Here is a 22,136-nt window from a genome sequence, read left to right as displayed (position 1 = left end):
TCAGAATGATGTCTGTTTTGGAGTCTTATTTTCCTCTCCCTTTATTTTTCAACCAATTATATACAATTTGATATTGTCTTCTTTTTTTTGTATTCAGAGGCCCCTCATAATGTGAGGCCCTAAGCTGTAGCTTGTGCCTAAATCCAGCACTCATTCTCACAAACACACATGTAAATATGCATACTCAAAAGACTATATTCACAGTCTGTGATGAGTGGTAGGAAATGCTTAGTTTCTTATTTTTAAAAAATTGCCAAAGTTTAGGGAAATTCTGTATAGGGTCAGGCTGCAGAGGGTAGAAAAGGGCACTCTGTGCATTCTGAGGGTATATTCAGTACAAATTCATACTTCTCTTATTCATATGAATACAAATTCGTATTTGTACTTTATAGCTGCATGTTTGTAAATTGAGGCATGGCCACAGATGTGATGAGTTTGTCCTAAATGGGCATGGCTACGGAAGGGGACTGCAAAACCAAAACCAGTATTATCTATCTGCAAGAGAATTTTCTTCTTCTTGCTAGAACAAGACTCACCAGTACATGATAGGGTTAACAGAAATTCCTCTTTTCAGACTGTTCTATTTGGATCTATCTTCAAGTACATGCAAAGGTATCAGCTGCTAGGTTTCTGTTCTGCTTCTTCTTCCCCCTTTCATATTTCATTTTTCTTCTTAGATTGTCTTAGATGTCAAGTGCAATGCACTTTAATGTAAAACATCCTGGATAACAGTTACTGATGCTGCAGATATATAAAGTCAACCAATTATACAGTGAACTCAGCCAGTTACAGGGAGGCAAGAATTGATTTGAGGCAGTTGTTTCTTTTACACATGGGAAAAAGAAATGGTAATTTCCCTTTCTAAATTTCTGTTCTCTATTTCCTGCCTGTTCCCACCAAACCCACTTCATTTCTGCATTTCACTCAAACCCTGCTCCTTCCTTATTTTTATGGAGACACATTTTTCCTTTACATGTAAAAAGCTTTTCTAGAAAATTCCAGTGGCAGGCCTTTAAGATGGGCTACTTCCCAAAGAAGCCTCTTCAGACCCATTCCTAGCATGGTGCAAGCTTGTGTATGCAGTAGGCTACAAGGATAAGGTGCACAGATTGTCTGGAGGTGTCTACAGAATAAAGTTTTGTATCCGGTTACCAGAAACAAGAAGAGTACAATAGCTGTGCTGGTTTTCTGAATGCTAGACAATGACTGACATACTGCACTACAGTACGTCAGCCTAGTAATGTTATATTTGCACAATTTGCATACGTTGTACAAATGCAAATTGTGTTACACAAGAGTAAGCCCATTATTTATGATGAGATTACTCCTGTGTAACAGAATTTGAGTTTCCCCAAGTTATGCAAACACAATGCTGCTAGGCTGACATATCTCACACAGTATATCAGTCACCACGGTCACCAAGTTTCTCCATAGATTCCAGCAGGGTTTCACACTACGAGACAGCTGCTTATGTAACTCTGACGACAGCTTAAAATATCACAAAATGTGGTGCTCTTTTAACATCCAAGCAGGAAATGAACTGGAACAGCACATAGTCCAGAATATTCCACCTTCTGCAGTAAAGAAAATACGTGGATTAGGAGTTAGCACGGACTGTTTTCCATGGTTCAGCCCAAATGTGGACTGACCCACTGAACTGCAATCCAGTTCAGTCTAACTGACTGACCAGCTTGTCAATTCAACCACACTGGCTTGAAGTTTGAACCTCTTTGCCGGTTCAACTGGCTATGTGTAAGTTTAAAAGTTGCTTGTAATAAAGGGGATAAAGTGTAGAACACTGCCGAGGGTGAGGGTGGGCAGCAAGAGCCAGGCACCTTTAAGAGTAAATGAGACGATGCAGGCAGCTTACCGGTCTGGTATGCTCCTGGAGGCAGCAGTCTGGCAATGCCCTGGCGGAATGGCTGCTGGCCCGGCATTCACTCACCTGGCCTCTGTGCATGTGCAGAGGCCACATGAGTGACCATGCAATTTGCAGAACCACACGAATGGCCTCTGCACACGTGGAGGTGACCATGCAAACAGCCTCCTCGCTATCATACCATTTGTGCACACGCCTCATGTGGATACATTACCTGAGACAAGATTCTGGCAGTAGAGAAGAAAGTTGTGTGGTGCTTTGATAGGCCCTTAGTAATTTGATGCAGAGTTTTACATTCTGGTATTCAAACAAACAACAACAACAAAATAGACTATTGAACTTCTCTAATACTGAAGGAAATATACGTTAAAAAATGAAGTTTATCATCATGTGGAAAAGGGCCTTATGACATCCATTATCTAAAATACCTTAATATTACCTTAATTATCACCTTAATATTTACTTCAATTTTAATTAAATATATTTAATATATCTGTACTTTGTATTTAAATACTAATTATTTGCTGATTAAAAATATCTAATTTGATAGATATTTTATATGAAGGCTTGCTTCTAATTTTTTTCTTGGTGTGAGCCCCCCTGAGTCTGAGAATTCTATACAAAATGGATTGCATATACCATAGTTTTTATTTCACGTATTGTTTTATCTATATCCCGTGTATCCAGCTAATAAACTCTCAAAATGGTTTCTTAATTATCATAGCAGTCTGTTTGTGTACCATCTGACTCATAGTGAGCAAAATGAATTCACATTAATGTGGCCAGAATAAGAATGCAGAGTTCTACAAGTGAGTGCATTCCAACATTCCTCAGAAATGACAGGGGGATTCTCATTTCATGCGTTTTGTAATCACACATAGCATGAGTAAATATTTCCCTTTTACACAGCCTTCTCATTCAGAATGTAATCTAGGTAAGCAGTGCTCCTTGTCATTATCATCATTGTCCTTACTGGAATAAATACAATGAGGTAGGGCTGCTCATGTGAAGTGTCAGTATCAAGGCTGATCCTGGTGCTGCCCTCCCGAGTAGCCTGGGATTTTACACAGCCATTTACCTCGGTAAAAGTGTGCATATGCCCTTTTACCCAGGTACAGGGTCATATGAATGCACAGAGACGGGCACCTAAAGCACCTATCTCACGGTGGGATCCGTCAGTGCACCACACGTGTTGTGCAGTACATTGTGGGATATCTGGAGGCCAGAACACATTTTCCCAGTTTCCAGAATTTTGTGTGGTTTGCAAAAGTACAGTTCATGTGGGGCACGTGCCATGGATCCTAGAACCACACCGGGGAAAGATAGTTACTATCCTGGCCTTCTCTTCTCCTGCCATCCCTGGCGCTCTCAAAGTAGTGCAGGAAACACTTCCACTTATTCACAGAGGCAAAGGGAGATTTTTTTGACAATTCCCCCGTCTTTCTGTGTCTCCCGAAAAGATGTCCCTGAGGGTCCCCCAATCCCAAGGGACATGTTTTTTGGACAGAAAAATTGCCCTTTCCCTCCATGCATGAGCAGAAATGTTTCCTGCTCACAACTTTTAATCTGGAAGTTCGCTGCAATATTTTTGACTGATGTTGACAATAGCATTGTAAATGTTTAAAAATGTCATCCAAGAGGTACATAGGAAGCTGCCATATACTGAGTCAGACCATAGGTCCATATCGCTCAGTATTGTCTACACAGACTGACAGCGACTTCTCCAAGGTTGCAGGCAAGAATCTCTCTCAGCCCTGTCTTGGAGATGCCATGGCTCCCAGAGGACCAGCAAGAGTGTCCTAAAATCACCTGCAAAAAGAAAGCTAGTGAGCTAGGCAAAACATTCAGGGAAACCCACTCACATTTCTTAAAAGAGTGTGGCAGAGAGTAAGCAAGTTGTTAGAGTGGCCTGATTTGGAAAAACAGACTTGGGAAGAACTAACCTTGGGTTTGAGCGATAGAACCTCTTTTTGAGGTCCCAGAAAGAAACCTTTAAGGAAACGGGACTGAACGGGTGCCCTCATACTAGGGAATTGGAACGTTCCCCTTCTCGTAATCAGGTTAGTAAACCTGTATGTCATTTATGCAATGCTCCTGCATAGGAATAGGGAGGGAAGGCGTGACGAAGAGGTTCACACGGATGAGACAGTAAATTTCTTCTGGAAAAGTTTGTATGGTTATGTGCAAAAAGACAAGTGTATCTCTTCTAAACAGCAATGGGACAAATTATGGAAATGGACATCGGACGTAACCCCCCCAGATTACCTGATGTGCCTTGTAATCTCCCATCCCCGAGTTACAGTACTGACTGAATATACTTCATAACCTTGTGGGTTTCCAAATCCTTGTGTGTAAATCTTTGTAGATATATGATGTACAAACAACCACTTTGTATATAATTGTGCTTTGGCAATGTACTGTATGCTTTAGTAGTTTGTTGGCTCAATAAAAAAAATCTTGTCCTAAAAAAAAAAAATCTTGTCCTATCTTGGAGATGCCAGGGAAGGAACTTGGAGCCTAGATTCTCTTCCCAGAGCGGCTCCATCCCCTAAGGGGAATATCTTACAGTGCTCACACTTCTAATCTCCCTTTCATGTGCAACCAGGGCAGATCCTGCTTAGCTTAAGGGGACAAGTCATGCTTGCTACCACAAGACCAGTTCTCTTCCTATTCAAACTTATTTTGAAAGGGTTTAAAATAATGTAATTTCTCACTCCCCTAATGTAGCTTTAAAATACTGTGTTTGCTTGTAGTGGTGCTGACCACTGTGGTGGTGTAGTCGAATTCCCATTAAACCTCTCTGGATGTTATGTGTATATGCATCTTGAACAAAGGAGGCTGGAGTATGGCCAGTGGGAATGATCCCAATCCTCCTTCCATGAGTCCATGTCTACACAGAATGGACAACTGCCCAGTGCCATAATTTTAAAGAAAAATGAAAAATGAAAAATGTGGTGTTGAGTGAAGGAGACAGTGGCACCACCAGAGCCTGCCTAGCTCCTTTTGATAGTTGTAGAAATCAAGGAGAGTGCCTGACACATAGAGCCTTGCTTCTATTTAGTCCTCTCTAAGCCTGGAAAGGCTTTCATATGAGCCCTAGTCACAGGTTAGAAGCAGGAGTCTGTTCTCAACTACAACCTCTAAAAGCATGCCAGAAGTCTCACCCAGCACATCACTCACTCAGCTCCCCAGCGGGTCAGTCACAGTACAGTGTTTTTCTGAAGAGGCGAACACTGTATACGTGATGGTGGGTGCTTCCGTGGTTGGCCAAGAGATCACAAACCAATGAGAAACTAATATTGCACCACAACAATTAGACAGGTTTTAAAAAAAATTAAAATCCATTCAAAAGGTAGGATTGCCATATTCAAGTTTCCCAAATCCGGGTGACCCAATTTGCATATTATGCAAATTATGCTGCAACCAATTTGCATTTTATTTATTTGACAGATTTGTATACTTTCCCCTCCTTCTCTGCCCTCCCATGTGATTGGATCCATAGTAAAATCCGGTCAGCGCATTTGAAATCCATGTAAATCTGGATGGAATTTAGCAGCCGGGTGGAGGAGCCAAAATCCGGAGGCTACCCTAAATGCCGGGAGACATGGCAACCCTATTCAAAGGCCACGCGGGATGGAGTAGCAAATCATCTTTTGTTGTATGCCAATTTTTGTCTTCACATTTTAAAATCTTTTCTATTGTCAAGGCCCAGATGGTACAGGAGATTACAGATCATGGCTTACGGATGATACTCATTACGTAGGAGCAAAAACTTCACCAACAGAGGGTACGAGCGACGCTGAATACTTGTGGCGACCTGCATGGAGCAATCCTCCTCTATGGCTCAACAGAGATGTCTTTGTAGGAGGAATTGGCTGGGGACTACCAGAATTTGCTTTTCTCAGACAAAGAACCACTTTGAGGGACAAGCAGGTGATGGTATCTCATTCTTTTCTCTTTCCGAATGCCCTGTGATACAGTCTTGATGGTCTCTAATTATTATTAATTCTCATGAATTATAATTAGCTCCCTAATGGTTTTATGTGGGGTAATTGTAGTGCAGTCGCTACTCAGAGAACAGATTTCCTCATGACTAAATAGTGCAGTGATTTTCCTTTCTAAAGATCATTATTGTTATAACGAATGAAAGAAATTAGCCTGATTTGACAGTTAATAATTGTTATTTAAGCTTGGCTCAGGTGTAAAACAATAAAGCATATAATGGAGATTAATCCACTATAGACATGAGCCCCCACTTAGGATCAGTTCAACAGAAGATTCCAGCCTGTTCAGTCATTATTGTACGGTACAGGGGGAATGGAAGTGCCATGAGTAGCTATGCCCCATTTCACCAATGTGCTCCATAACTAGGCCTTCTGGTGTTCCCCAAATACAGCATTTGCTTTGTCAACAAAACACAGCCAGTTCACATGATCGTAGACTGAGTAGGGCAAATGCCCTACCTGGCTTTCCACACTCTGGATTTTCAGCCATGTGTTAGCAAAAATCTAGGTAGGAGGAGCTGAAAGTGATGGTCTACAAGCCAGGAGCTGGTTAGAATAATGCTGTCCTGTTTCTCAGACTATGGGAAACACCCATATCAGACAGCAGTGATATAAGAAGATGCTGAAAGGCATCTTCTCATACTGCGCGGGAGGAGGCAATAGTAAATCCCTCCTCTATTCTACCAAAGATAAAGCTCTGAGGTCGCCAGGAGTTGAAACCGATTCGGCAGCACACTTTACCTTTTTACCCAGCACTTGTACCTAGTATTTTATCAAGGACTGGACAGAAAGCTGTTTTGCCCAGCTCCTGGCTTGCTGACCACCACTCTCCCATCCGCCTACTTAGGTTTCCGCTAATACACAACTGAAAATTAGGAGCGCTCACAGCTCCCAAAGCTGGGTAGGACACTTGTCCTACCCAATTTACAGTTGTGTGAAGTGGTCAACAGTGTACCCAGGGAGAGTTTTCCCCTATGATCTGGAAGTTTAGGAAGCCAGGAAACAGGTAAATGGGCTGCCCTAAGCATTAGCTCTGATGGTGGAGTCAAAAATCAATATTGCGGGGCAAACACAGAAGGGGCAAACTGCATGGCGAGGTGGGGGAAGCTTTGAAGAAAGGAACCTAAACACACTACTGAAAAGGGCCTTGCCCTTAAAGTAATCTCAAGAATCCATAAATGGTGGGGGTGGGGGAACGCTACTAATACTTTAGGGATACCCCCTTGCAGCACAATCCTTCTTAAGTGACCCATTTTTATGTCTCAGTGATTTCAGTGGAAGAATTATGTGCATTCTCAACTCTCCCTAGTGAAGTCAATGGGATTTTTGAAGTGCTCGGTTTACTTGTACTTAAAAAACAACACAACCCTCAACATTTGTTCTTTTCTCAGCCAATTTCTGCTTGCAATTTGAATTTGCTAGAATAAAAGGGGAGGGGGGAAACTGCTCCATTGACCAGAGAACTGTGGACTTAAACCCATGAGACCTTGTTTCCATCAATGAAAACATGGAGTTTATGAATTTAAATGCAGCTGGCCTTTCTTGCAGATTCTGTGTTGCGATCCAGTGTAGTGTAGTGGGAAGAGTGTTGGTTTAGGAGCTGAGAAACCTGGGTTCAATTCCCCACCGAGGCATGAAGTTTACTTTGTGACTTTGGGCCATTCACTATTTCTCAGCTTAACCTACTTTCATTCCAGCTGCCACTGAGAAGGCCTTGTTTCTAATGACTTTAACAGAATCTCTCTGCTAATGGTGGGCATGTGAATAGGGTCTCTGAAGTTGATCTCAAGTAGGGGTGTGCATTTTGGAATTTTCTTGTTTCGATTTGTATCTGAATCGAAACATCCCCATTTTGTTTTGTACCCAAATTTTCTGAATCCGAATCAGCCCTGTTTTGTTTTGTAGCCAAATTTTCCAAATCGATTTGGATTTTTAAAAAGGGTCCCAGGGCAAAAAGAGTGGGTGGTGGTGGTAGTGTCCAATGGGTGGAAGCTACCACCCAAATTTCAAAGGAATTAGGCAAAGGGCTGATTTTTTTGGTGAACTTTTTTTAAAGTTTACACATCTTTAAGAATTTTCCTTTAGGGAATAATGGGGATTCCAGCAAATGTATCGCTTCAAATCAAGGGAAAAGGGATGACCCAGAGCAGAGTGTGGTGGGTGGTAGTGCCCAATGGGGGCAAGGAAACTTCCAGAATTATTTCAAAGGAATTGGACAAAGGGCTGATCTTTTGTGGTTTGTTGAAGTTCTTTAAGATTTCTCCCATAGAGAATAATCGAGGTTTCAGCAGCCCCATAATTCCACTTGGGGGGCACTGGGGTTGCCCAGAGCGAGGGGTTGTGTAGTGCATATAGAGTGCCAACCACCCCCATACCCACAAGCCTGTGGGGTACTGGGCTTTGTTGTTTCTGAGGTGTTCATTGTAGATTCTCTGGTAGCATATGAGATTTTCAGTGAAAAACAAGAATCCACTCTCATGTGCTACCAGAGAATCTACACTCAGAACACCACAGAAACAGCAGAACCCAGCATCCCATTGTTTAGCAACCCTTCCCCTGGTCAATGTGGGGTCAGTAAAGAGTGGAAAGAAGCAAAAGAGCCAATGGGGAACAAGGAGGGAATTATCAGCAGGTCAGCCCATGATTTAGGTCACTGATCAGAAGGCTGGAAGGGTGGGAAATTCAAAGAGATGTCAAACACAAAATGGAGACTGACTCAGAGATCACTACAAAATGGAGGTCCGAAACAACAAAACATTTTGTAGCCGAAACAGGGACGTTTTGTTTTGTATACAAAACTTTTGGATCTGGAAAATGGGTGTTTTGTTTTGTCTACAAAACACCTGAAACAGGCTGTTTTGGGTACAAAACATTTTGTATCCTAAACGTTTTGCACATCCCTAATCTCAAGACCCAGAGAAGTTCATTTTGGAAGAAAATGTTGCAGAGAAATTACATATCCTCTATAACCCCTGCTAACTTGGTAAAGAAGCACAGTTTAACATGGTGATTCTCTTTATTTAGCAGGGGGAGAGTAACTGGCCCTATCCACCCCAGCACAGTACCTCCAGTGACTGTTGCTGGTGTCTATCTTATGTTTCTTTTTAGATTGTGAACCCTTTGGGGACAGGGATCCATCTTATTTATTTGTTATTTCTCTGTGTAAACCGCCCTGAGCCATTTTTGGAAGGGCAGTATAGAAATCAAATTATTATTATTATTTCTTGTTTACACAGTCAGACAGGTGTTATTGACTGGTTTGTTTTATCCAGACATCGAGTCCTTCCCAAGGACCTGGGATGGCTGAATTTTATCATCAATACTGTTGGTTATTATAGATATCGTCGCAAAATATAAGCTGTTCCCAGTAAAGCTGCTTTTTGTAATTGGCTGATGGTGATTTCTGTGGCCCCTATGGTGTTGAGGTGCTCTTCAAGGTCTTTTGGAACTGCACCCAGGGCACCAATGACCACTGGGATTATTTTGGTCTTTTTCTGCCACAGCCTTTCAATTTCAATTTGTAGATCTTTGTATTTGGTGATTTTTTCTATTTCTTTTTCTTCTATTCTGCTATCCCCTGGTATTGCTATGTCGATTATTTTAACTTGTTTTTCTTTCTTCTCGACACAATACACCAGATATAACTGTGTGTTATATCTGGTGTATTGTGTGGCAGATGTTTTTCTGTTTGTAGTTGGAAGTCCCATAATATTTTTACATCTTCATTTTCTACCACTTTTTCAGTTTTATGGTCCCACCAATTTTTGGCTACAGGTAGCTTGTATTTTTTGCAGATGTTCCAATGTATCATCCCTGCTACCATGTCATGCCTTTGTTTGTAGTCAGTCTGTGCGATCTTTTTACAACAGCTGATTAGGTGGTCCACTGTTTCATCTGCTTCTTTACAAAGGCAGCACTTGCTGTTTGTTGTTGATTTTTTGACTTTTGCTCTTATTGCATTTGTTCTTAGTGCCTGTTCTTGTGCAGCCAGTATTAAACCCTCTGTTTCTTTCTTCAAGTTGCCATTCTTAAGCCATTGCCAGGTCTTGGTGATGTCTGATTTTCCACTTATATTGTGCAAATATTGACCATGCAGTGGCTTATTTTTCCATTTTTCTGCTCAGTTCTTGACTGAATGCATAGATGGGAGTTGTAGTCCAACAACATCTGGGGCCCAAGGTTAAGAAACCCTGCATAAGACTATTGTTTTAAATTCCATTCCATTCGTGGCCATCAAATCCAAAAGTCATCCAACTCTTCCAAAATATTAAATCAAATGGTATGTTTTTTTCTTTCAAACTAAAGTTATCATGTCTTTATACTGAATGGCATTCTGAATAACATGTTCAGAAGTTCAATGGCATCTTGCAACATGTATTCAATATGTTTAGAACTGCTAACCACCACCAACAAAAAGTGTTTCAACCAAAGAAAAATAAATATGAGCACATTTCTCTCATTCCAGATAATAGTTCAGGATAAGAGCCCCTGGTGGCGCAGTGGTAAAACTGCCGCTCTGTAACCAGAAGGTTGCAAGATCGATCCTGACCAGGGGCTCAAGGTTGACTCAGCCTTCCATCCTTCCGAGGTCGGTAAAATGAGTACCCAGAAATGTTGGGGGTAATATGCTAAATCATTGTAAACCGCTTAGAGAGCTTCCAGCTATAGAGCGGTATATAAATGTAAGTGCTATTGCTATTGCTATTGTTCTTTCTTGTAGGCCTGCTTTGTTTCATTGGTGTTGAATAGTTTTGCGTTCTTGACCATTTGAAGTGCATCTTCTTCACTGTCCTTGATATATTCTGCAAGGCCTCTTTTCTCCTCCTGTACTGTTTGATGGACTTGCAGCATTCCTCTTCCACCTGAGCTGCGAGGGAGGTATAGCCTATCAACATCACTGCGGGGGTGCAGAGCATGATTGATGGTCATGATTTTCCTGGTCTTACGATCTAGCGTCTCTAGCTCTGCCTGGGTCCAGTCTATTATTCCTGCACTGTATCTGATAACAGGTATAGCCCAGGTGTTTATGGCTTGTATGGTGTTCCCGCCATTATTATTATTATTATTATTATTAATTGAACAGGAAGCAACTTTAACTGAGAAACAACAGTTTGATACATATTACTAACTAAAACATAGGCTAAGGGGAAAAACACAACAAACTGAGAGGTTCTCCCTCTCTCTGCATAAGGGACTGTTAGTTTATTGTTTTCCCCCTTAGCCTATGTTTTAGTTAGAAATAAATATCAAATTCTTGTTTCTCAGATAAAGCTGCTTCCCTTTCCATTACTTATAGAGGATAAGAAATTTCTCTGCAATAGAAAACAGTCTTTAAGGTAACCTATATGCAGCTCATTTAGGGCTTCAAATAATATAACCAGATTTTTAAATAGAACTTGGGGACATATTTATAGCCACTGCAGCTGGGCTAAAAAGAGGTGACTGTCATATTGCACGGTGTTCTGCCTGTTTTTAACTGGAATGTGCATGCATTATTTCCAGTGGTCATTCATAGGACAACTGCATTTCTGCAATTCTTGTACACAAGTAGTACTTTCTCATAAATCTTGTACAAGAACACTCTTGTACAACTGTTCACGTTTTATTAAAAAGCAGACAGAACACTGCACAGTATGTCAGCCAGTGTCACATGTTCCAGCCATCCTGTACCTACATGTCATCTGGTGGTTTCATTCATCTACACCAATTGCTGCTTCAAGGACAGTCTTACATAGAGCCTGGATTTAATCAATGCATGGATAACCAAAGCCAGCTCAGTACTCTCCAACTAGGGCAACCCCTGGTGAGCCAGCCAAAACTGGTAAAAGGTGTGTCTAGCCACTGCCAACACCTGGGCATCCAGGGACAAAACCACATCTAGGAGCATTCCCAAAATGCAAACATGGTCCTTCAGTGGGAGCATTACTCCATCTATGACTGGTCTAATACTTTCTGCCAAGGCAGAATCCCCCACCAATAGCACCTCCATCTTGTCTGTGTTATGTTTTAGTTTGTTTGCCCTCCGCCAACCGAGGATGTTTCAAAATACTAGTCAATGCAATTAGAGTAATAATCTCCCTGCACTAGCTTTTGGGATCACTCTCAAGGTAGGACTGCAATCACTGATACACAATGACCCCACCCCGAGTCCCCTACCAGTGAGACATGCCAGGAGGATACCATGGTCTATTTACTGAAAGCTGCTGAGAAGTTTATCTATCTTCTCCTATTTATCTTTTGGCAAAGGTCATCCATCAGACAACCCAGAAAGTCTTGTCTTGAATCTAGTCCAGAAAACAGACTGGAAAGGATCGGAATAATCAGTTCATCCAGGACTACTTAAAATTTAGAGGCTCCCACTACTCCAGGAGCTTACCTAACATCTGGGTGTAGCATAGATCATAAAGCACTAATCGGCCCTGGGACATGCTTGCTGCATGCACATTGGGTGTGTGTGTGTGTGTGTGAGAGAGAGAGAGAGAGAGAGAGAGAGAGAGAAGTGTACACATCCACAATACAAAGACTTGATTGCTCTTACTAGTTAGAGCATGGATCCTAATTTCAGAACATGTGGAATGAACTCCCAAATACAAGAGAGCAATACGATCAATCAAATATAATATCCTTTGTGAACATATGGTTTTGTTTCTCTTTGACAGACTGGAATATTGCCTCCATCTGAAGAGTTTGAAATAATTCAGCGATACAGAAATCCCAGGTAGGAATATATTTATTTTCTTTTAACCTCCTGCATAAACTAACCTGATGTCACAGTGATACTTAAGATGCAAGATAAACCATGTTGACAATATGCTTAACCTTGAGTGGAAGAGCTTTAATAATTTAGGAGATGGAGACATAGCAGGTGTCTTTTTGTCCAGTTACAACTCTCCCTTTGGAAGATGAATTAAATATATCCAAAATATAGGTTGGCATTTAATCTTCTATCAATAGGGTTTGGGAATAATCTCTCTCTGATACACGTCACGAAGTGAACACCTCCAAGAACTATGGATTTGAGTGTAATTCAGCTCTCACCAAGGAAATAAGCAGGTACAGTCTTTGTCTGATAGGTCAGTTCCTCCTGGAGCAAGGACAGATCATAAACCTAAACCCTATTTGGACATTATGCTGAACACTCACACTATGACTACACAGGTAGAATTATTCACGTTATGTACCTGTGTACAATGAATACACAGGTTCGGTTATTCACAAGTTATGCTGAACATAGGTAGAACAATATACTTTCTATCTGCTCTATGCATTTGTGGGACCTGTACTCAGGTTCATTTTTAAAGTGAATGTAGGCATAGTCATTCACAAACACATTACACTAATGTATGTGTACAGACATCTGTACACTGATACAACATGTATGAATGGCGTTATGATGGCATTCAGATTCAGAATCTACTTTCCTTCTTGAAAATGTTTCCTGTACTTCAAAAAAATTAGAAGTGCTGCTTTCCTGATCACTAGCTGTTGTACAGGTAAGTCTGCTTAAGATTCTATCTCCTGCCTTATTAATCCCCCAAGGTGATAATTACTGGTGAACCCCACTATCTGCAGGGGTTCCATTTTCTGATATGACCGTGAATAACAGAACTATGGATAATGGAGCATTAAATCAATGGGAATGGGGTGGGGGTTAGGCTCCCGGAAGCTGTAAACCCCCACCACCACCAAAGGTGAAAAAGTGTGGACATAATGGAAATAAAGTGCCCTACCATGCTTTCACAGTCTGCAGCTAACTTGCAATGCCCCTCAAAAGTCCAAAATCTGCCATTTTCCTGCTATTTTTCACAGTTAAACTTTAAACAAACCAACGAGCCACAAAATGGCTCCTTTCCTTAAAATGGTGGCCAGAAATGACCTCTGAGGTTATTTCCGGCTGCCCTGAAACTATGGATATGTGGAAATTAACTCCCTTTAACTGCTTATGCTGAGGTCAGGTGTCAATTACCTGACCATGTAGAACCACAAATGTCAGATTCATGAATGGTGAGGTTCACCTGTAGTAATTTGGCCCTGAATGACTCTTACATTGGAGCCATTGTATGATGCAAATCATTCATTTGAAGCAGTCACAACTGCCTACTTGATTGGATAAGCACAACAGACGTAAGCAAGCATACTTTGTGTATATAACATGCAATTGCTTGAAATATGGAAAGTGGCAGTTCAGTAGCATTCTGTGAGTAGGACTACATGCTTGTCCTTTCCAGGCTGAGCCTCAGCAGAAGCAGACTTTCAGCTGGGAGAACTACATACTTCCCAGCTGTTTGCCATTTAATTGGGAGCTTGTTTTCACCATGGGCGTGTTCATTGGCAAAGCCAGCCCACCCCTGCTTAGTTTGTTAGTGAGCAGAAATGGCTACAGCAAAGTTCAATCAATGCTTCAGGCATGCATGGACTCCTTCCCCCACTTCACACATACCTATTTCCTCTCTGGAACAGATGTTACAGCTTCATGCACAACATACCTGCCTGGAACCAATGTAGGTGCTTCATGGGAGGCAGGAGGAATAAAGCTCTATTTAGCAATTTGCTGTGTGGGGGCAGCTACATCCATGCAGATAAGGGTCTTGTCCATCATTTTTTCCTGGAGATTTTTTTTGTAAACACACACAACTCAGCTGCAATCTCATTTCCTGCTGTTCTGTCAAAACCACCGTATGTACATTTTAAGGTCATATGTAATCACCCAAGCTTTTGAAACTAAAGATCATCAAGAAGTCATGGGGATTTAAAAAGAAAGTGCTTTTATCAAAACTAAGTGTTTCAGCTGAACACACACAAGATGGATTCTTATAGTGAGGCTGGTGGTGACACACATTTGCCCTCTCAAAATTAACACACACCAGAAAGGAATGTAATATGAACCACTAGTTAAACTAGTACAGATGTTACTGGTAACATTTAAAACATTATTATTACTATATTATTTCTGATCAGATATTAAATTTGGTCCCTTTCAGGATTTCCCACAAGACATAATATTTTCCTAGTTGGATTAGATGAACGACTAAACTAAAGCCAATCTTAAATATTTTAAATTGGAAACAGAACTATTTTTGTAACAGTATATAACCAATACAGTAACCAAATGGGTATCTGCATATTCAGAATAACGTCATGATCTTTCCTATGCCCATTGCATTTGTTGATATTTTTAGTTCTCAATTCATAAGATTCATTTTTCAGTTAATGCTTCCATTATCATTGGCTCCACCCTTAGATTCTGCTATTCTGTGTTACAGGAAATATACCCTAGCAATTCTTCTTGTCACTTTATAATTTTTGCTAAGGTCTGGGACAGTCCAGCCCAATGAGGGCCCCACCACCACCACACAGTGCACCCATCTTCCCACCCCTAACCTTGTGGTGTGCAGAACACATTGCCTACCTCTCTCACCCAACCTCATCTTCTTCAGTTCAGTTCTTCCCTCCTGTAGTGTATAGAGTGTGCTGCACTGTTCTCTCCCCACCTTGCTTGACAATCCCTTCAGGGCTCCCCCACTGCCTGTGCTCTTCCTCTCTCCTTCACCTGGTGGTGGAGCATCAACTGCTGCCATGATTTTTGCTCTCCTCATGCCTTTGGCTTTTGAAGAACCCAAGGGAGGGACCAGAGAAGGAAGTGTGGAGGAGGGCAATGGCACCTGCTGCACCACTGCCAGATGAAGTTTGATGGAGGCAAATGAGCTAGCCAGTGGGCAATCTACTACCACTTCCACCTGAGATGGCTGCTTCACCTGGCTTTGGTAGGGGGCTGATGACTGTGTTTAGCATATACTTAACACGGCATTTGCAAGCACAGTGCAAAAGACAAGGAGGATTATACCGATCTGACTATCAAGGGGAAGGAAAAATATACCAATCTGGCCTTCCAAATAACTGAGTTCAATGACAGGAAGTGAACAGTTTCCAGAAGCTGCCTATTTTTACCCTGAAAGTTAGCTTCTCATCCATCTTTTCAAAATGGAAAACACTTCAAATGTATAACATTGTTATATCTTTGTTTAACAGTAGCCTATCATTTCAACAGACAGCTCAACTGCTAAACTATAACGCAGGTATAATATTTTGTAGTCTACCTGTATTTATCCGATGGCTTCTTATGTTGAAACCACCTAATGGCACAGCAGGGAACCATTATATGGTTCTGTCTAGAGAGCAGGAGGCTGTTGGTTCGAATTCCCGCTGGTGTGTTTATCAGAATATGGGGAACTCCTATATCAGGAAGCAGTGATATAGGAAGCTGTTAAAAGGCAGCATCTGGTACAGCGCAGGAGATGGCAATGGTAAACCTTTCCTGTATTCTACCAAGAAAACCACATGGCTCTGTAGCCGCCAGGAGTTGACACTGACTTGATGGCGCAACCTTTCATAAGAACAGCCCTGCTGGATCGGACCCAAGGCCCATCTAGTCCAGCATCCTGTTTCACACAGTGGCTCACCAGATGCCACTGGAAGCCCACAGCAGGAGTTGAGGGCATGTCCTCTTTCCTGCTGTTACTCCCCTGCAACTTCCTTTTCCTTTTCTTATGTTAAAGGTCAAAGGCAGGTAGCAATGTATAAAGTGTGAACATGCACATGCACATGCACACACAAAGTTATAATTAAAACTATATGCTTTTGGAAGAGTTAATTTCATTTAGCATTGAATATATACCATGCGGGTACTAGGATCTGCTTCAGAAATGCGCTTCATAAGAAAATTAGCTTTCATTTATGTATACATTATATTCAGTGGCTGATACTCTGTACAACATTATGCAGGTTCATGCAGTTATGAAAGAATGCTGTTGTGCGAGAACGAAATTGTGCAGAGTTGTGTGACCATGTGACTGTTTATATATAAACAGCCAAACTGTCACACAACTCTGTGCAATTTTTGTGCTTGCACAACAGTGCTCAAGTAACTGAGTGAGTACTGCATGTGTAACACTGTGCTGTATGTCAGACAGTCAGTCCATGTGTAGCTATTCAAGAACAGAAGTGGGGGCATTTGTCAATAGTAGAGACTCCGTGGTCTTGCAGAAATTCCTTGTACTCATGTATGTCAGTCAGTCTAGCTGTGATTTGGGTGGAACATACTTCGTCAACCCCTGACCCTGAGAAAACCACCACAACCTGGCTTAGAATACCTACCTGTCAGTCTTAACAGTCCTCGCCAGTCACAGGAGATATGAGGGGGAAGAGTAAGTGGGAAGGGAAGATTACCATGTATGCACCAGTGTATGTGTGTGCACATGGAGGAGGTTTCCCACATGTGTGTGCAGTGTGTAGTGAATATGCCTGCGCATAAGTGCATGTTTGTGTGATCTATGTGTGGCTGCCTGCTGGTTGATCATAAGGGAGGAGGAAGCCAGCATGCTGAGAATGCAGTAGAAGGCTCTCCTCTTTTATAACAATTGTCTGCTTGCCTAGATTGATTATATGGTGCTTCTGTTTATAATCTTGGCTACTCTGCATGTGAACAGGAAGCAAAACATCAGGCAGGCCCAGGGAGGGTCTCTGTCCATGCTAAAATCCTTATATTTTAAATCCTTTCTGGGACATCCTATTTTATTTACATGAATTTATACATGAGTGACAAAATGTCCTCTGTATAAAAGTCAAGCTTTTAGAAATAATTATTTCTGTCAGAATCTGGTGCCAAAAAAACATGCAGATCAAACTTGCATGTGGCATAATACACATTTAACTTTTGCTGTTGATATATTACATAACTGGTAGAGGAGTTCTTGACTTCTATCTGCAAAAGTTGCCAATATTAAGACAGACAGACACACACAGACTTCTCCTCCCCGAATTCTTTAGCAATTTGTGTAGAAAGATGTCCACCTGATTTATAAACATTAAGTATGTTACAGCATTTTTTACACAACACCAATTTACATTTTTTTAATTACAAGAAGTAGATGTTATGCAAGAACTTGATCCACAAGAAAAAATTGTAGATGTGTTCCAAAGGTATGCATCTTAGCATTATGTTAAAAAAAAAAATACAGGATCTATTCTCTTTGCATTTGCAAGTTCCACCTGTCCATTTCTGGCATATCTCTAATCACTTGATGAGTTGTTTCTGCAGAATCCCTTCAGGTGAAACAAACAATTGCACTGAGCAAGATATACATATTCTGCATCCTCTGCCCTGATCGTAACCTGACTTCTTAGTTGAAGAGTGGTATATAAATATTCATATTAGTGGTAGTAATAGCTTCATAACCCCAAAGTGAATGAATCCCTTGGGAGAGTAATATGAGGACTGCAAGCTAACACCTTCACTATTAAATAATTTGCATTTCCAAACAGTGCATCTGTTTCAACATGGCAGAAGGTAATCATGAGCAATGTGTACAATTAAGCAAATCTTTGAAGAGAATTAGTCTTGTAAGGAACAAATATGTTAAAGGGTAGGAAGATATTGTTTATCGGTAGTCCTGACATCTGTACATTTTTGAGATTTTTAAAAAAATCACAGCATGACACATCGAGAATGATTCACAGGATAAACAGGTGGGTTGTTTTTCGGGTTTTTGGTTTTTTAAAAATGTTGTTTTGCTTCTTGCATATAGGGATGACCAGATGGATGAGGGTCCCCCGCCCCTTTTGGCAGGGCATTGCTGCTAAAATGAATAGCACATGATGTGTACTCTAGCTTCTGTTTATAAGATTTTCAACTATCTTAAATTATTATTGTAAGAGTTGCAGTCAGAATGTGTCACTGCACATGTTGTGTTGAGCTGAATAAGGAGGCAGGGACATTAGCAGTACATGCCTTCAGCAAATGGGCTGAATGTATTAGGGTCTGCCTTTCTCCCTTCAAAAATTATGCATATGAATATACAAAAAAACGAACTTACACTGCAAACTTCAAGAACCATGACAAAACGGGTGACTGTAGTGACTGTGCATGGATGTGGACATGTATTTTTTGATAGCTCCGTCACAGGTCCTAAAAATATTGTATTCCACACTGGTCCTACAGGGGGAAAAAACCAATAATTGTGTTTGTTAGGCCTACAGGACAAACTAACAAACAAAGCCTAGAGATTTCTATATTAGGTGGTGTATACACACACACAAACAAACAAACAATTTATTTATTGATTAGTAACACCAATATTTGAGAGTGAAAGAGACAGCAGATGCACTTAGAGGACACCTCGACAGCAACTGAGGCTTCCTCATACATGCTTGTTGTCCCCTTATCAAGGGATGTTTGCTGGTCAATGACCGAATAAACTTATAACTAACTTATCAAGGCATGTTTTCTCCACACCGACTCCAGCTTAAAGTCAAAATCTGGATGGCAGAAGGCAACACAGCATAGTAGTTCCACCATAATAGTATAACATTTTAACAGTAACAGAATGGATCCTGGTGGGTCACTATAATCATGGTCTAAGACCACCATTGCAATTCGTGCCTAAGGCTCATTCATCATTATACCACCAAATGGGGCCTGCTGGTGGGCATAAGGGTGCTGCTTTGGGACAGGGATCCATTTTATTTTATTCCACTCCAGTTCTTTTCTCTCATTTCATTTCAGTGAAACAGCTTGAGAACCTTTTTGCCATTGTTGAAGGGCACTATATACTACTAGAGCACTTGAGACTCCCAGTCTCAATCCCCCACCCCCACCCCCACACTCATTACACTAATACAGGGTTTCTTAACCTTGGGCCCCCAGATGTTGTTGGACTACAACTCCCATCATCCCCAGACATGGCCTTTGTGGCTAAGGATGATGGGAGTTGTAGTCCAACAACATCTGGGGGGCCCAAGGTTAAGAAACCCTGCACTAATACAACATTAGTTTGGATGTCAGCCAATATGTGCACATTTAGGCTGGGAGCCTTTTCCATATTATATCCCCTGGATAAGATACCGACACAGGAAAGTGCTTTTCAGCAGCTCCAAAATGGGAGCTGTAATGATTAAATTGGCCTTGCATATTGCCAACTGTAACTAGAGGTACAAAGTTGCTATGATGTCAGGTGTTTTCTCTGAGCAATTAGTAAATTGTGGCAAATTACAGTGCTGGCAACAGTAATAGTCCTTACCTAGGTATCCATGTTCACCAATGAAAACAGGAGAGCAACCAGGAAAGCTGCACTCAGTACTGGTCACTTACTACTGACAGTATTGTCATATTATGGATGACTTCCTTCAGTCCTATTACAGGCAACCAAACAGGCAGGAGTTTAAGAATGTTCATAGAGATGTGTCTCGAGGGAAAACTAGGATTACAGTGCAACTTAATACAGGCCTATCTGTTGGGGATTACTTATATACAGTGGCGCCCCTAGGTGATTTTGGCACTCCCCCCGCTGCCATGAGGCCTCCCCACTGCTGCCACTGCTACAAGGCCCCACTGTGCTCAACCATGGCTTTTCTGTAATTTTAGCCGCCATGTGCATGGCCGGGGGTGTGTGTGAGCCAAGTAGGCCCCCCCCGTGACAGTGGGCGGAGTGGCTGCTGAGCCTGTCTGTTTGGCCCAGCGGCCACAGGTGTGAGTCCCAGTTTTCAAAGTCTGCTGGGCCGGACAGACAGGCCCAGCAGCCGCTCTGCCCTCTGCCGCTGCCGGCAGCGGGTGGGTGGGGGAGGAGATCTGCTTGGCCATGCACATGGTAGCTAAAAATACAGAAAAGCCATGGTTTGGAATGGCTGGGCAGTGGCAGAGTAGGGCATGCAGTGGCAGCAGGAGCTCCCCCCCCTCAGTCATTTGGAAGCTCCCCAGACCTTGGAGGCCATGGACTGTGGCCCCAAGGTCCAGGGGTAAGAGCACCTCTGCTTATATAGCAGTGTTTTTCAAGAACTAACTTGTTCCCATTACAGCAGAAGTTAACAGAGTCTTAGGGGCAACAGCTTGTAAATGATAAGCATTGAGATTCATATACGGTTAAATTAATCTACTTTATTCAGAAATAAACAATGATAGGAAAGACCTGTATCTAACCACTGGCTACATGGTGGTCAGAGACACACCTATAGAAGCATGATGAGAGAGAGCGCTACAAGCATTCTGGAAAGAAGAAGGAGGAAGTCACTCCAAGGAAGTTCCTGAGTACATTCTATCCACAGAGGGGTCATAGAGGTAGAGATAATCAGGACAGAGAAGGAGACCTTAACTATCTATCTCTGCTCCCAATGTCCCTAGTGGTATTAGGGTTACTGGTGCAAAAGGTCAAAGCAACCTGGAGCTTGATCTCCAACACTATCCACATGGTTTTCATAATAATTATTTACTTCTTACATTATGGAGATGCATTATGGAGGAGAGCTGGTCTTGTGGTAGCAAGCATGAATTGTTCCCTTTGCCAAGCAGGGTCTGCCCTGATTTGCATTTGAATCGGAGACTATATGTGAGCACCGGTAAGATATTCCCCTTAGGAGATGGGGACACAATGGGAAGAGCACTTGCATGCTTGCATGCAGAAAGTTCCACGTTCCCTCCCTGGCATCTCCAAGGTAGGGCTGAGAGAAACTCTTTTCTACAATCTTGGAGAAGCTGCTGCCAGACTGAATAGACAATACTGAGCTAGATGGACCAAGGGTCTGACTCAGTATAAGGTAGATTCCTATGTTGAGATATCCTAATTTCATGAGTGGCAATTTATTTATATACTGCCCTTCCAAAAATGGCTCAGTGGCACTGGAATGCCTCTACACTACATGCATTAGTCATGTCAGACACAGAGTGGTTATTTTCAGCTTCCCCTGTAGAACCAACTATTTGGAATACAGGATGTATTAATGCTATTAGCATAACACCAGTGGTAATTAAGGTTCCTGCCAAGCAAGATCTAGCATTTTATCAAAAGGTTTTTCATTCCAGCCACCTCTTACAACAAAAGCTGATGCTGAGGTACGGAAGCACAGCTATTATCAATATTGGCATCTTCTGCAGTAGACTTTCAACAGATGCTGCCAGACCAATATTCCCCTGACCAAGAAATGATTTTTCACTGGGAGTCTTTGGTACAGAGCCTGCCGTTGGAAGCTGCTTTTGAAGAGGAAAATAGGATTTGCTTAGGTTGCATTACCTCAGAGTAATTTGAAGCCCAGCTGGAATCCATAAGTAGCAATCAGCATTGTGCCTGTGACATCACCATGGCACTGAGACATTCCCCTCATTCTAGGGCAGCACAAAATGGTATTTGTCAGCTTAGGAAGTTATTGAGACAGAAAAAGAGAGATCCCAGATCAGTGAAATCTTTGCTTTTCTGCCCAATTTTAGC

At 41.8% G+C, this 22,136-nt stretch overlaps 1 protein-coding gene across 4 annotated transcripts in view; it reads left to right on the top strand.

Annotated features, from left to right (window-relative positions):
* The window catches only part of C5H4orf45 (chromosome 5 C4orf45 homolog), a 47,956-nt gene that overhangs the window by 9,266 nt on the left and 16,554 nt on the right, over nt 1–22,136 (top strand). For all 4 annotated transcript variants that reach the window (XR_008308455.1, XR_008308454.1, XM_053255216.1 and 1 more), the window contains 2 exons: nt 5,586–5,812; nt 12,543–12,601. Coding sequence is in view for 2 of the 4 variants with exons in the window: in XM_053255216.1 (XP_053111191.1) it covers nt 5,586–5,812; nt 12,543–12,601 (286 nt within the window). In the remaining 2 variants the exon portion in view is untranslated. The remainder of the gene's footprint in view (nt 1–5,585; nt 5,813–12,542; nt 12,602–22,136) is intronic.

The sequence above is a fragment of the Hemicordylus capensis genome, chromosome 5, assembly GCF_027244095.1.
Source record: "Hemicordylus capensis ecotype Gifberg chromosome 5, rHemCap1.1.pri, whole genome shotgun sequence".
Classification (NCBI taxonomy): Eukaryota; Metazoa; Chordata; class Lepidosauria; order Squamata; family Cordylidae; genus Hemicordylus; species Hemicordylus capensis.
The sequence above is the reverse complement of the archived record's forward strand: the minus strand, read 5'-3'. Positions and strand labels throughout refer to the sequence as shown.